The following is a 13,738-nucleotide window of genomic DNA, read 5'->3' on the forward strand; positions in this document are numbered from 1 at the left end:
GAAATGTGGTTTATAAAAATATTCAAGTTAATGGAAGTGTGTTTGTTGCATTTAGGTTATATGTTGAGTTTATCTTGTGTGAATTTTTCTGTATTTGGCAATCGTCCTGTTTGGATCCTTGAAACTGAATTCATTCTAATAATTACAATTTATGCATAGATTAATTAAGCTAATATAGTTATATATGGAATATATTTGTATATTTATTGTTAGACATACAAGGAATATACTTATATGTTACATTTCTATTGTAAGGAAGTGAGTTGAAGGGTGTGCTATAAGTTGGAGAATATAATTATAGTATAGTGATCTATAAAATCCATTTCTATCTCCCACTTTATGAATTTGAGATAGGCTTATTTGCGAGTTTGAGAATGTTATGGAATGTTAAATTTCAAGCTAAATAGCCTAATCCATTATACAGATTTCAATTTCTCTAAAACGAAGGATCCAAATGGCCCTTAATGTTTCTTCTATGGTTTTCAATTAAAGGGAAAGTTTTTATTGTGTTCTCTATTTCAAAAAAAGAAAAGAATCATTTCCCTTTAGTTCTTCTCCAATTCTCAATTCTGGTCCGCTCTCTGCTTTCCCAGGGGCCCAGTTGTCAAGCCAGCGGCAGCCCAGCCCCCTTTCCCTTGAGTCCCTGCCGAGTCGGGCCTAGCTGTTGGCGTCCTCTTCACTTCCTTCCCCAACTCGTAGGCACGACGAGACAGGGGAAGGGGAGGAGCCGATCTCGATCCCGCGCCGGCTTTGATCGGAGCCTCGTGCGTACATTTCTATGGAACTAGGGATCGTGTCAGCGCTGCCTCCAAATTCCATCCACTATCAGAGAGCTCTACAGTGCGTACGGTGAAGCCAGAGTCCAGCGTAACCTGCTCTACTACACCGCAAGTCCCAGATCTCGGTTGAACAAGACGACACACCTGAGCACCCGTGACGCGTTCCCGCTCCCACCCCTGCCCTCCCATGGCGAAGGGCGTCGGCGGCGGGGAGCCCATACCGCTGTCGCGGTTCGGCGCGCTGGTGGCCCAGCTGGAGTCCGTGGTGGCATCGGCCCGGCAGAAGACCCCCGACGCGCTGCTCTGCTTCGACCTCCTCTCCGAGCTCTCCTCCGCCATCGACGAGGCCCCCAAGGTCCGCCTCACTGCCTCCTGGAGCGCAGATCTCTCCTGTTAGGGCAATGCGCGCGCCTGCACCGCTGCACGTCTGCTGTTGTCATTGTCTCTGTGCGGGTTCCCTCCCCATGGTTATAGTCTTGCTCTGCCGTGATCTTATCGAAATGGAAACGGTAGTGATGTCCAGTCTAACAACTTGCTTTGTTCATGCGGTTGCATTTAGCTGGTCGCTCCTAGTTTTGTACTAAGAGGCATTGATATCCAGTCTAACAACTTGCTCTTGCTCTCTTCGGGTGTGTGGGTGTGTTTGGTTCGTGGAATCATATGAGATGTTGCATCATGAGTTCATTCCATGAACTTTGGTGGAATCTGTGAGAACACGATAATGGGAATAGTGGAAGCCTCAATTCATTTCATTCATCAATACAAGTATATATAGGTTACACATGGCTGATCGTTTCAGCTTCTAAGTGTTTCATATTCTAATAGAATCAACCCATTCCTCACGCATATACTAATTATTATTGGCTTGTGAGGTGAGGAATGAGGTAGTGATGGATCAACCCATTCATTCCACAAACCAAACAAAAAAAGTGAGGAGTGAGAAAAAGATGGACCACCTCATTCCTCAAACGAAACACACCCTTCATGTGGTTGCATTTAGCTGTAGTTGAAGGGGGACAACAGAGGAAAAAGGCATGCTAAATGATTGGATGACAGACTGAGTAATAATGATGTTGAATTGTGTGTTTTCATGGTGCTATGCAGGAGACCATACAACTTTGGCAAAGGAAATGTGAGGATGCTCTCCAATCCTTGCTCGTCCTTGGGGCTCGGCGCCCAGTTCGGCGCTTGGCGTCATCAGCGATGGGCCGGATTATTGAGAAAGGCGATGTGATATCGGTATACTCAAGGGCAAGTAACTTGCAGGGGTGGTTGGTCGATGTGAAAAGGGCGGAGGCCATTGCATGTGCAGGTTAGGATTTGAAATTTATCTTTCTAGATTTCACCATCTGTTTAGAATTCATCTATTCAGCATTATATTAACGACAAAGTGAAATTGTATTGGATCAATCAACTGATCTTCCAAAATGTGCATTAACAATGCACTCCTACAATGTATCAGGTTGTGGTCAGTCAGTCATGGACAACCCAGGCTTAATCCATTGCGGAAGTAAATATGTACTTCCCAACATATTTGCTTGTACAGCTAATGAGTCCACAGCTTCCAGAATGCCTCGAAGCTGTGAGCACTTCAGCTCAACTTGCTTATTGAATGAGCAGAGAAGTAAATATGTTGGGAAGTACAAGGGAAAAATTGATTGGTAGTTGTTGCTTTTGAAAGTAACTCTTTCTCTTGCTAAACATGATTAGCACAGTAGGGACCAAGTAGCACAGCTGGGTGGTATTCTGGTAGTAGGACTACTGCTAAAGTTTGAGAAAGATTATGTATCATGTATGAAAACAAAGAATGAAGGAAAGAACTGAGCTTGTTACAAAAAAAAAACTTGCTTTACACATCAGACATAAGTTTTGTGTGTGCCTTTAGATGATGCAAATATTTTCACTTTATTTTCAGGAGTAGGCTATCCTTAATAGGCTCACAGTTTCAAACTTTAGTTCGAAATACACAAATTGTTGGAAACAAAATCACTTTGATTCTCAATTTCAATAACACAAGTAGCTAGTAACACAAGTTTGTACTACACTAATCTTATAGCTTCACTCAAAAAGGTTACAACTTACTTTGGTCTTCACAACCAAGCACTCACTTGATCTTCACAATCAAGAACTTACTAACTTGACAAGCTAAGTTGCTTACTACTATCACATCTAAGCTTCACAATAGCTTGATCTTCACAACCAAGGCCTACTACTAACTTGACCACACACTACATTTCTATCTAGCTCACATAGCTTCAACTTCTGTTACACAACCTTAAGGGTGCTGCCACTTTTATAGTCTTGTAGTCGGTTTGCTACAGTGACCGACGTGCTACAATGACTCAACTAACAACTAGTTAGTACTACAAACTTCAAAGCTACTGTCTTCATGTAGCTCTCTTATCCAGGGGCCATCTAGGCCTATACAAGCATGTTTAACACTAATATGCCCATATGACAAGATTAATCCTAACACAAATATGCATGAATTTGTTGTACCCTTTGGCCCTTCATTGTACGGGCCTTATTGAGAACCTTCAACAGTGGAGATCAGTGCTTGTCCTGAGCTGTCCTTGTGGAAATAACTTCCGACTTAGTAAGTTCATAACTCTTTTTTGAATTAGGCATTGACAAACTCAGAGGCAGAGGTCACATTTGGTTCCTCTCAACTCGCTATTGTCAGAGTGAAAGATTAGGAAATGATAAAATGGATCAGAGATGTGAAGACAGAAAGTGTGTTCAATTGATTGCTTTTAGCTGCCAAGGCTTAAGGTTATTAAGTATGGAATTGGGTTTTGACTGGTACATGAGATGAGAGTCCTAAGGATACTTGAACTTATAAATTCCCTTTGTCTCGTGTTAAGGTTTTGGCAAGCCCTGGACTGAACCAAGTCTGGGGTATAAGCTTTTTATAGTTACCATTTACAATCCCTAGCCAATTATAGCAAACCAATTTTGCTAACATGTAAAAAGTCCTCAAAAGATGTTCATGAAAATTGCAATAAACGTAATCTTATGTCCAGCATCAGAGTGATTAGCTTAGTTGTTTTTATAATTTCTTCTTTTTCTAATAATTTAACAGCACTTGATAATTTCCAAACAGGTGTGGCACAATGTCTGGGGGAAATTTACCGTTTATTTGGACGCAAGATTACTGCAGGGCTGATTGAGACATCAAGCATTGTAGCTAAACTCATGAAGTATCATGAGGTTGTATGCTTTCCCTGTGATTCTGTTAGTGTTCTTTATTTACTCATTCTTGTGTCTTCTTTAGTAAATCTAACTATTCACAATTCTTTGTATGTATTTTTTTTTTCAAAATTTATTTTGGAATACTTCATTTTGGTTTAGATATATGGAAAATCTTTATTTGAGTATCAAGAAACGATGATGACTATAAGCCGGCAAATTGCTGCAATAGTGTACCTTTCGATTTCTTGTTAGATGCTTTTTTTTTCCCTAATCTCTAAGAATCTCTGATGCTCTTGAACTATTGCTTGTTGACATATGTCTTCTCCATTTTGGTGTTTCGTGGGTCCAATTCATTTTCTATCAATAAGGGTATGCTTGGTTGCATGCATTAGCCTATATCCCGGCGTGTGCAGTGCAATTTATGCGTGTTTGGTTCAATACAGTGGCTTTTATGCAGGCTTGCACATTGCTCAAAGCAGGTCCAGTGCAACATTAGCTCGTACGGAAGATTTGGTCGTATCAGGCAATGCAGAATTGGACATGCTGATGGACCACACAAAAATGAAATCTTCTCACTTCCCCACATCTACCAGAACATGAGATATCTACTAGAACATGGAGATGACTACATAGTCTACATGCAACACAATATAAGCTACTAAACACAACCTTACCAAGTGCAGCTTACCTGTGCAGTACAACAAAAAACCAAGACATCGTATATTTATGCTGGCTTGAGTTGTGCTGTATATCACACCCTAAAAGGAATTCTGACAGTGTTCTCAAACAAATTTGTCAGGACTTTGTGAGACAAGATGCTCTTCTCTTGCTTGAGAATGCATTGGAAGGCTCTGGTGGTGGTGTTGCTGCTGCAGCTTATCAGGAGGCTTTCCGTATCATCATGCGAGGAGGTGTAAGTGATAAATCATTCATTGTCAGAGTAGCGGCAGCACGGTGCTTGAAGGCATTTGCTAATATTGGTGGGCCTGCGTTGGGGATGGCTGAATTCGATTCTTCCATGTCTTATTGTGTGAAGGTATTGTTTATTTACCTTCTTTCTCATGTTTAATGTGGCTTAGCTAGCTGAAAAGCATATGCTGAATCTGTTCCTTTTATTGACGTTTTATCACAGGGTTTGGAAGATAGTGTATCTTCAGTTAGAGATTCATTTGCCGAAGCACTTGGTGCCATACTTGCTCTTTCAGTGAACCCAGATGCCCAGGTATATAATTCTCACATTTTTCTTAACCATTTTCCATTTACGATTTAGATACCAGCTTATTTGATAGGTGAAGAAAAGCGGGAAAAAACAAACTGCTTCTGCAAAGAAAATTGAAGATGGTGTACAGAAGCATTTGATTGTGCCATTTGTCAAAGGTGAAACAAAATTCTGTCCTCCTTGTGTATAGTTCAATACATCTAATTACATGAATGGCTGCTCCTGTAACTCAACTCAAATGCTGCAATTTTCTATAGTTTAACCTTTATTCAGAAAGGAAACTAATGTCAGAGTATTTTGAAAGAGAGATAGGGAGATGTCTGAAGTTATATGTTTACTGATCTTTTGAGTATGTCTGAAATCAGATATTAACTTGATGTCTATCATCAAATGTCATATAGCTCTAAAAATGGGTATTGATCCTTTCGTTTGCTGTTTACCATATTCCAATCTTGTTATGAATGTTAGTATGAACCGCATTAGGTGCATACATTATTTTCTTTATAATAAATATAATTTGGGGTAATGCTTTTAGCTGGCTATCCAGAGTTACAGACTGTTATTGTCAATGTAGTTCCATGAAAAAGGTAGGTTTACATATGGATATGGATCACCGATGAATGAAAATTTTGAATTAATTTCATGTGTTATTGGGAAACTGAGAAATGATGAATCTCTTGCTTTTAATTTGTTCTTTTCAACTTTTCCATTATATGCACCTTCCTATCTGCACTTTCCTTGCTGCTTCTAGTCAAAATAGCAACCAAACCATTTGTGCTACTAGCTCTTGTCCTCTAAAATCCCTTGTATTTGAGTACAATTTTTGAATGCTTGAATGCACTATATTACAGGGCGGAGGGAGTAAATTTAAATCCAACAAATAATATTTTAAGCATTATAGGTTATCTTACATTGATATATTCTCATTTACGTCCAGTTTTGGCACATGATCTTGTGACCTCTTTGATGGGAACCTTCCCTGTCCTTTGGCTAATTTTGGTTGGACTGATTTCAGAATTTTGGAACTGCCTTTTATTGGACAAAAAGGTTGACAATTTGTTGTATAATAAGATTTTTTTTTCCTATGACATCAGTTAGTTATTTGGTTTCTTATTTGTTTGTTAGTTAATAGGTTATTATTTAGATTGATTGTACCTGTGTTTCTTAGGAGTGTTCCTCGATATAAGACTGACTAATGTAATCACCATTCTCAAGCAAGACTAAACCAGAGGGAGAGACATGCTCCTGATTTTTTTTCCTAAACAAGAGTAGCTTGGATTTGAACACCGCCAGTTACAGGGGTTTCATTGATCCCTGGAGTTCATTACTCTACTGTTGCGCCACAAGAAGCTTTGGTTCTCAAGAAAGAAAGTAGAAGGTTAACATCAGCCTTAGAGAAGATTGGAACCTGGGCCTTGTTTTCTCTTACTTCTATGTGTTCTCTAATGTTTAGAGTCTATGTGTTATGTTACCCCTTGAATGATGTTACAAACTTCTGTATAGGGACTGTTCCTTCATTGCTCAAGTTAGCTTCGATGTCTATGAAATATCCGTTCTTATATGCATTGAGCCTATTGTTTCTTGATTTCTAATTGCAGCAAATGGAGCTAATGCAAAGAAACTCCGGATTGGTTTGGCTTTATCATGGGTGTTCTTTCTGCATGTAAGTTTTTTTAAGAAATTGTTTCAAAAAAAGTTTTATTAAGAAATAGAGGAGCTAATATTGGAAGTATGAAAGAGAATAAGAGCAAAAGTCTGAAAAAACAAATTAATTAGTAACATGGGACATGTTAAGGTCCCAAAGTGAGCTATTTGATGGTATAAATGCAAGCCAAGTGCTGGTTTTGTTCATTGCATAATAAACTCTTTTATGTTTCGAACTTTTGATATTTGTCTAGATTAGTTAGTTTGGCTTGCTTTTATGATGTATTCACATTTCATTTTGCTCCTTTATTTACAATGGTTTTGTCACAGATGATTCATATGAAGTATGGCACCCCAGATAGCGAACTTCAAAACTATGCCATACAAGCAATGGAAATTCTCCAAGGGAATGATTCCCCTGATCCACATGCACTGGTATCCTCTTCTGTTGCTCTAAGATTTCTTAATCCATGAACTGTTATCCTGTTATTGTTTTGAAACTTTGAATGAATTATGCACAAAGTCACCTGAGCAACAACATTTTTCATCAGTAGAAGAGCATGGTGGAAATAACACTTTAACGCCTCTGGCACTAGTATTGGATAGGCAAATTTAGTTTATTGAGGAGAAAATATATCTGAACGAGGAAGGAAATTTTATGGCATGACAATTCCATAAGGTTAAGAATCGTGCTATGCGTTCAAAGGGTTTTTATGACTCGTGTATGACTGCACTGAACCCAACAATCATAGGTCTCATTAGCACCTTATGTGGCCCAAGGCAAAAGACATGTTTATTCATACATGGGGTTGTACACAGTGGTTGTATGTCTTATTATTTTTTAGAATTTGAGGTTTCTGATTGCTCATTATGTAAATGCTAGGCATGTGTTCTGTATGTTCTTCGAGTTGGTGTCGCGGATCAGATGACTGAGCCGACGCAACGTGAATTTTTGGTATTTCTGGGAAGAAAGGTATGGCAGATTCCTTTTAGTCATATACTGTTAAGAAATATTTGAGGTTACTACTTTACATATGCAGTTCTGGTACAGCTGGAGTCTTCGAACTACACAGCTCCAATGAGAGTGGCAACACTACGCATTTTGTCTTACCTGTTGAGAAGCGTGGGTGAGGTATTTGCAGTTACAGAACTCTAGTACTCTGTTTGGTGTTTTCACTGTTTATTGCAACCTCCATTAGAAAGAACCTGTCCAATTACTGTGTGTAAGGAGCACAATGGGTAGCAATGTGACATGGGCAGCTGAAGTCGAGGACCTTGATTGGTGGGTCCCAACATTGTATGCACACAGTGGGTTTTGGGAGGGAGGGAGGATCGGATATAATTCTTACTTACTTCCAAATACACTGTACACTTGTTTAAGTAATAATTACTTGAGTAATCCAAACCAAATCTTAGATCTATATATGATCCATTTTGGGGCCTCATTGGAAGTATATTGAAGAAGTAGGAATAGGATTCCAAGGTATTTCATTGGGAGATTGCCTAGAAGACAGTTCAGCATGTTTGCAATTCTCTTTATCCTCCTGTGTATATAAAAAAACATAGACTTCGCTCTTGTGGAAGTTTATTTTGAGACCAGTCTCCACTCAAAACAATAAAGAAGTTTCAGATTTCTGAGAGCTGCAATTCCCATCTATCATCATGAATGTATCATCAGCGTATTGGGAATGAGAAATCCCCCCTTGGATAAGGCCTGGAAGAATGCCTACTATGCGTCCATGAGGTACAGCTTTCTCCAACATCACACTGAGGGCATCAGCATCTAAGTTGAAAAGCAGAGGGGAGAGAGGTGGAATGCGTTCACGATGTTCAGCATGTCTTTGGCCTTTGAAGATTTTGAAAAAAGGGCTTCTGCTACCATTAACATTGATGCAGACTTTACCCCCCGTAACAGTGTCCATTATGATGTTTATCCAAGTTTCAGGGAAACCTTTACCCCTCATGACCTCTTTTAGGTGTTAGTCGCTGAATTCTCACTCTTGGTAGTAGGAGAATTCTTACTCTCATCGAGAGAGGATGACACTAGGAGTTGGGGCAATTTTTCTTGTCTATTTCTCACACAAGCTCACACAAATGCCATGCCAACCTGAGGGGTTGGGGTTACATATTTATAGGCAAGCCAGCCAAGCATATGCCAAGATGCTAGTCTAAGATGCTAGTCTAAGATGCTAAGATGCTAGTCTAAGATGCTAAGGTGCTGTCCTCTAAGATGCTGTCCTCTAAGATGCTGTCCTAGATGCTAACAGCCACTGTCCTAGATGCTAACAGCCAACAGCCCCACAAAGACTAGATGCTGTCCTTGTGCAACAGCCTCCAACAGCCCCACAATAGACCAGCTAGACTTATCCATCATTCTCCCCCTAAGTCTTGTGCGTCGTCTTGTGGGAAAGTTGAACCATCCCGGTCCTCGAGCAGAGCTCAAGGAACTTGATCCTCCCAAGGGGCTTGTTGAGCAGGTCTGCAAGCTGGTCTTTGGTGTTGATGTAGCTTGCATTGATGCTCCCGTCCTCCAAACAGCCTCGGATGAAGTGGTACGTCACCCGGATGTGCTTACTCCGTTCATGGAAAACGGGGTTCTTTGCCACGGCCAGAGCGGACTTGCTGTCCACCCTGAGCTCCACCGCTCTAGTGTCTCTGCCGAGGAGATCACCAAGCAGTCGAGCGAGCCAGAGCGCCTGAGTCGAAGCGGTGGAGGCCACCACCTGCTGCTTGACCGACTGCCAGCTAACGAGGCACTTGCCGAGGAAGAAGAGGATCCCGCTCGTGCTCTTGCTGGTGTCGATGTCGCCGGCGTGGTCGCTGTCGCTGTACCCGACGAAGTGTGCCGCTCCAGGGCACCTCGGGTAGTAGAGGCCGTGGTCGAGAGTCCCCACAACATAGCGGATGATCCTCTTCACAGCCTGCTGGTGCTCCGTCGTCGGTCGCTGCATGAACCGACTAACGTAGCCGACGGAGAATGCCAAGTCCGGCCGTGTGTGGGCGAGGTAGCGAAGGCTCCCCACAAGGCGCCGGTACTGTGTAGCGTCCACCTCCTCCATCGTGCTGTCGCGGCTCAGCTTCAGCCTCTCCTCCATCGGAGTGAGAGCTGGGTTGCAGTCGGTGAGCCCAGCTAGCTCAACGACGCGCTTGGCGTAGGCGGTCTGTCGAAGCGTGATCCCGGAGTCATCCTGGTGCACCTCGATTCCCAGGTATAAGGAGAGAGGCCCCAGGTCACTCATCTGGAAGGTGGCCTTCATCTCTTCCTTGAATGCCGCCACCTCCGCATCCTTGGTGCCGGTGATCACCAAGTCGTCGACGTAGACACCCACCAGCAGGGCATTTCCTCCATTGCCCCGTCGGTAGATGGCCGCCTCGTGCGGGCTTTGCTCGAAGCCCATCCCCTTTAGCGTGGAATCCAACTTGGCATTCCACGCCCTCGGTGCCTGCCGCAAGCCATAGAGGGCCTTGCGCAGGCGGAGCACCTTGCCCTCCTTGCCGGGGATCGCAAATCCCGGCGGCTGGTGCACGTAGACCTCCTCCTTCAAGTCGCCGTTAAGGAACGCCGACTTGACGTCCATGTGATGAACACGCCAGCCCTCCTGGGCAGCTAGCGCAAGGAGGAGTCGCACGGACTCCATCCGTGCCACGGGAGCAAAGGCGTCGTCGAAGTCGACCCCCTCCTGCTGCACGAAACCTCGTGCCACCAAGCGAGCCTTGTGCTTGACGATGGCGCCGGCTTCATCCCTCTTCCGCTTGTACACCCACTTAAGGGTGATCGCGCGGTGGCCACGAGGAAGGTCAGCAAGCTCCCAGGTGCGGTTCTTCTCAACCGCATCCATCTCCAACTGCATCGCGGCGCGCCATGCCGCGTGTCTCTCGGCCTCTGCGAACGATCGAGGCTCTCCGTCGTCACATGCAAGGTGCAACTGCGCCTCCAGGTCCTCCAGGTCGTGAGGCACCAGTCCCGGCACCAACTGGTCGCCGAGAAGGTTCTCCATCGTACGGTACCGCAACGGCTCGCCGTCGTGGTACGCGTCGATGCGCTCCTCGTCGTGAGAGAGCGGAGTAGCGAGCTCAACCGGGCTGTGCTCGACACGAGCTGGTGTTGGAGTAGACGTGCTCGGAGAGGTGCCTGTCGGTGCTGGAGTGCATGGCGTTGCCGGCTGTGGTGAAGCCGGCGAAGAACTCATCGCAGCCGAGGTCCTGGCTGGAGAGCGTGGAGCTGTCGGAGTAGCAGGCGCCGGGGTCGGTGGAGGCTCGGGGACTGGGGTAGACGCGCTCGCCGAAGAAGAGCTGCCTACTCCCCCAGCTCCCTCGAAGTGGACGTACTCGACAGTGAAGTCGTCGTACGTCGGAGCCGAGCCATCGTCCACCGCCTTGTCCCACGCCGATCCTCGCCCTTCGTCGAACACAACGTCGCGCGCCTTGCGCACATGCTGTGTCTTCGGGTCGAGGATGCGGTAGGCCTTCGAGCCCTCCGCGTAGCCGATGAACACTCCCGGAGTGCTCCTGTCGTCGAGCTTGCTGATGTGGCCAAGCTCCTTGGCGAACGCGAGGCAGCCGAAGACCCGCAAGTGGGAGACCGCCGGCTTGCGCCCATGCCAAGCCTCGTACGGCGTCCTGCCGTCGAGCGCCTTGGTAGGCGAGCGGGTGAGGATGTAGACGGCCGTCACCACCACCTGCGCCGCTCGACGACGCCGTTCTGCTGCGGGCTGTACGGCGCGGAGTAGTGGCGCTGAATGCCCTCGTCAGCGCAGTACGACGCGAATTTAGCCGCCGTGAATTCGCCGCCGTTGTCGGTGCGCAGCACGCGCAGCTTGCGGCCGCACTCCGCCTCCGCAGCAGCCTGCGCGCGTCTGATGGCGTCCGCAGCCTCTCCCTTGCTACCGAGGACCATCACCCACATGTAGCGGGAGAGGTCGTCGACGAGCAGCAGGAAGTAGCGTCGTCCTCCCGGTGTGGCCGGTGTCACCGGGCCACACAAGTCCCCGTGCACGAGCTCGAGCCTCTCCTTGGCTCGAAAGCTCGCCTGCTGGGGAAAGGGGAGTCGCCTCTGCTTCGTCAACACGCAGACGTCGCAGAGCTGCTCCACATGGTCGAGGCACGGCAGGCCTCGCACCATCTCCGTGGCACTGAGCCGCTTCAGGGCCTCAAAGTGAAGGTGCCCGAAACGCTCGTGCCACTGCCACGCCTCGTCGTCCCGACGAGCAGCGAGATAGAGGGGTTGTTCCACCTGCACGTTAAGGACGTAGAGTCGATTTGCGCTTCTGGATACCTTGGCAAGAAGGCGACGACGACGATCCCAAATCCTCATGACTCCGTCCTCAACCACCACGCGCGAACCGTTCTCATCCAGCTGTCCCAAGCTGATGATGGAGTTCCTCAACGCGGGGATGTAGTAGACTCCGGTGAGCAGCCTGTGCTCACCAGACACGGCGGTGAAGATGATGGAGCCGACGCCCTTATCTCCACGCCGGAGGCATCCCCAAACTTGACGGAGCCTCGGACGCTAGAGTCAAGCTCGGTGAAGAACTCCCGTCGACCGGTCATGTGATGGGTGGCGCCGGTGTCGAGGCACCACCCGTCAGTCTTGTTGCCGGAGCTGTCGCCGAGGAGGGCGTGTGCTTTTGGCTCGTCAAGGTGGAGGAGAGCCGCTGCGGCCGGTGCCGCTGGAGGTAGCTCGATGCTGGCATGTGCCATGAACAGAGCCGGCTCCTCCTCCTCCGCCTGTGCGACGTGGGCCTGGCCGCGTCGTGGCTGTCGACAGTCCTTGGCCCAATGGCCAAGCTGGCCGCAGTTGCGGCAGGCGTCGTCTCGTGCCGGCTTGTGCCTGCCGGCGGCGCCGCCCTGGGCGCCTCCGCGGGCATCACCCTCGGCACGTCCTCGCGCCCCGGCCTGGGCGTCTCTGCGCGCCTTGCGTGGCTTGCCACGCTTGCGGCTGCCTGTCGCGGAAGAAGGCTCCCCCTTCCTCCGGTCACCTTGGCTGGCAAGCCACTGCTCCCGAGTGAGAAGGAGCTTCCCGCCAGTGGTGATGGGCCCCGAGAGGGACTGTGGCTCATCGCTGTCGATGACCTTGAGGCGACCTATCGCCTCCTCGATCGACATCGTGGAGAGATCCAGCAGAGACTCGATCGAGCGAGCCATCTGCTTGTACTTCTCGGGGACACAGCGGAAGAGCTTTTCGACAGCTCTCTCCTCGCCGTAAGTGTCGTCGCCGAACTGCACCATCTTCTGCAACAGAGTGTTGAGACGGAGAGCAAAGTCATCAACGTCCTCACCTGGCTTGAAGGCCAGGTTCTCCCACTCCTTGCGAAGTGCCTGCAGTGTGGACTTGCGGGCGCGGTCGCTGCCGATGCGTGCCGCAGCGATGGCGTCCCAAGCCTCCTTGGCAATCCGCTTGCTGGTAAGCGAGAACTGCATCTCGGGCGGGACTGCAGCGATGAGAGCATCCAGCGCCCGTCGATCTAGGTCGTAGTCGACGTCGCCGTACCGGATTGCCTCCCACATGTGCCGCACCTGGAGCTTTACCCTCATCACCGCAGCCCACTCGACGTAGTTGGTCTTGGTGAGGGTAGGCCACCCACCGCCGGGACCGACGTCCCTGACAACAGCCTGGAGCCCGTGGTAACCACGGTACCGATCCGGGGAGAGAGAGCCACGCTGCCTGTGAAGGCCGCGCTCTCCATCGACCCGTCGGTACCGATCCGCGGAGAGAGAGCCACGCTGCCTGTGAAGGCTGCGCTCTCCATCGACCCGTCCGCCACCGTTGCCGTGCGCGCCACCTCCAGGAGCGCCGCCGCCGTGCGCGCCTCCTCCAGGAGCGCCGCCGCCGTGCGCGCCTCCTTCAGGAGCGCCACCGGCGCGTCCGCGCCTGTCTGGGCTGCCGCCGCGCTCGTGGGTGTGC

General features: G+C 47.8%; 1 protein-coding gene across 1 annotated transcript in view; it reads left to right on the top strand.

Moving 5' to 3' along the window:
- Nucleotides 1–672: 672 nt before the first annotated feature.
- LOC136527688 (protein SWEETIE-like) overlaps nucleotides 673–13,738 on the top strand; it is a 59,634-nt gene continuing 46,568 nt past the window's right edge. Inside the window, 10 exon segments of the mRNA XM_066520483.1 lie at nucleotides 673–1,134; nucleotides 1,884–2,091; nucleotides 3,883–3,989; nucleotides 4,771–5,007; nucleotides 5,104–5,193; nucleotides 5,261–5,348; nucleotides 6,789–6,853; nucleotides 7,165–7,269; nucleotides 7,718–7,807; nucleotides 7,886–7,966. Coding sequence (XP_066376580.1) covers nucleotides 967–1,134; nucleotides 1,884–2,091; nucleotides 3,883–3,989; nucleotides 4,771–5,007; nucleotides 5,104–5,193; nucleotides 5,261–5,348; nucleotides 6,789–6,853; nucleotides 7,165–7,269; nucleotides 7,718–7,807; nucleotides 7,886–7,966 — 1,239 coding nt within the window. The 5' untranslated portion in view covers nucleotides 673–966.

Source organism: Miscanthus floridulus, chromosome 19 (assembly GCF_019320115.1).
Source record: "Miscanthus floridulus cultivar M001 chromosome 19, ASM1932011v1, whole genome shotgun sequence".
NCBI classification, from domain to species: domain Eukaryota; kingdom Viridiplantae; phylum Streptophyta; class Magnoliopsida; order Poales; family Poaceae; genus Miscanthus; species Miscanthus floridulus.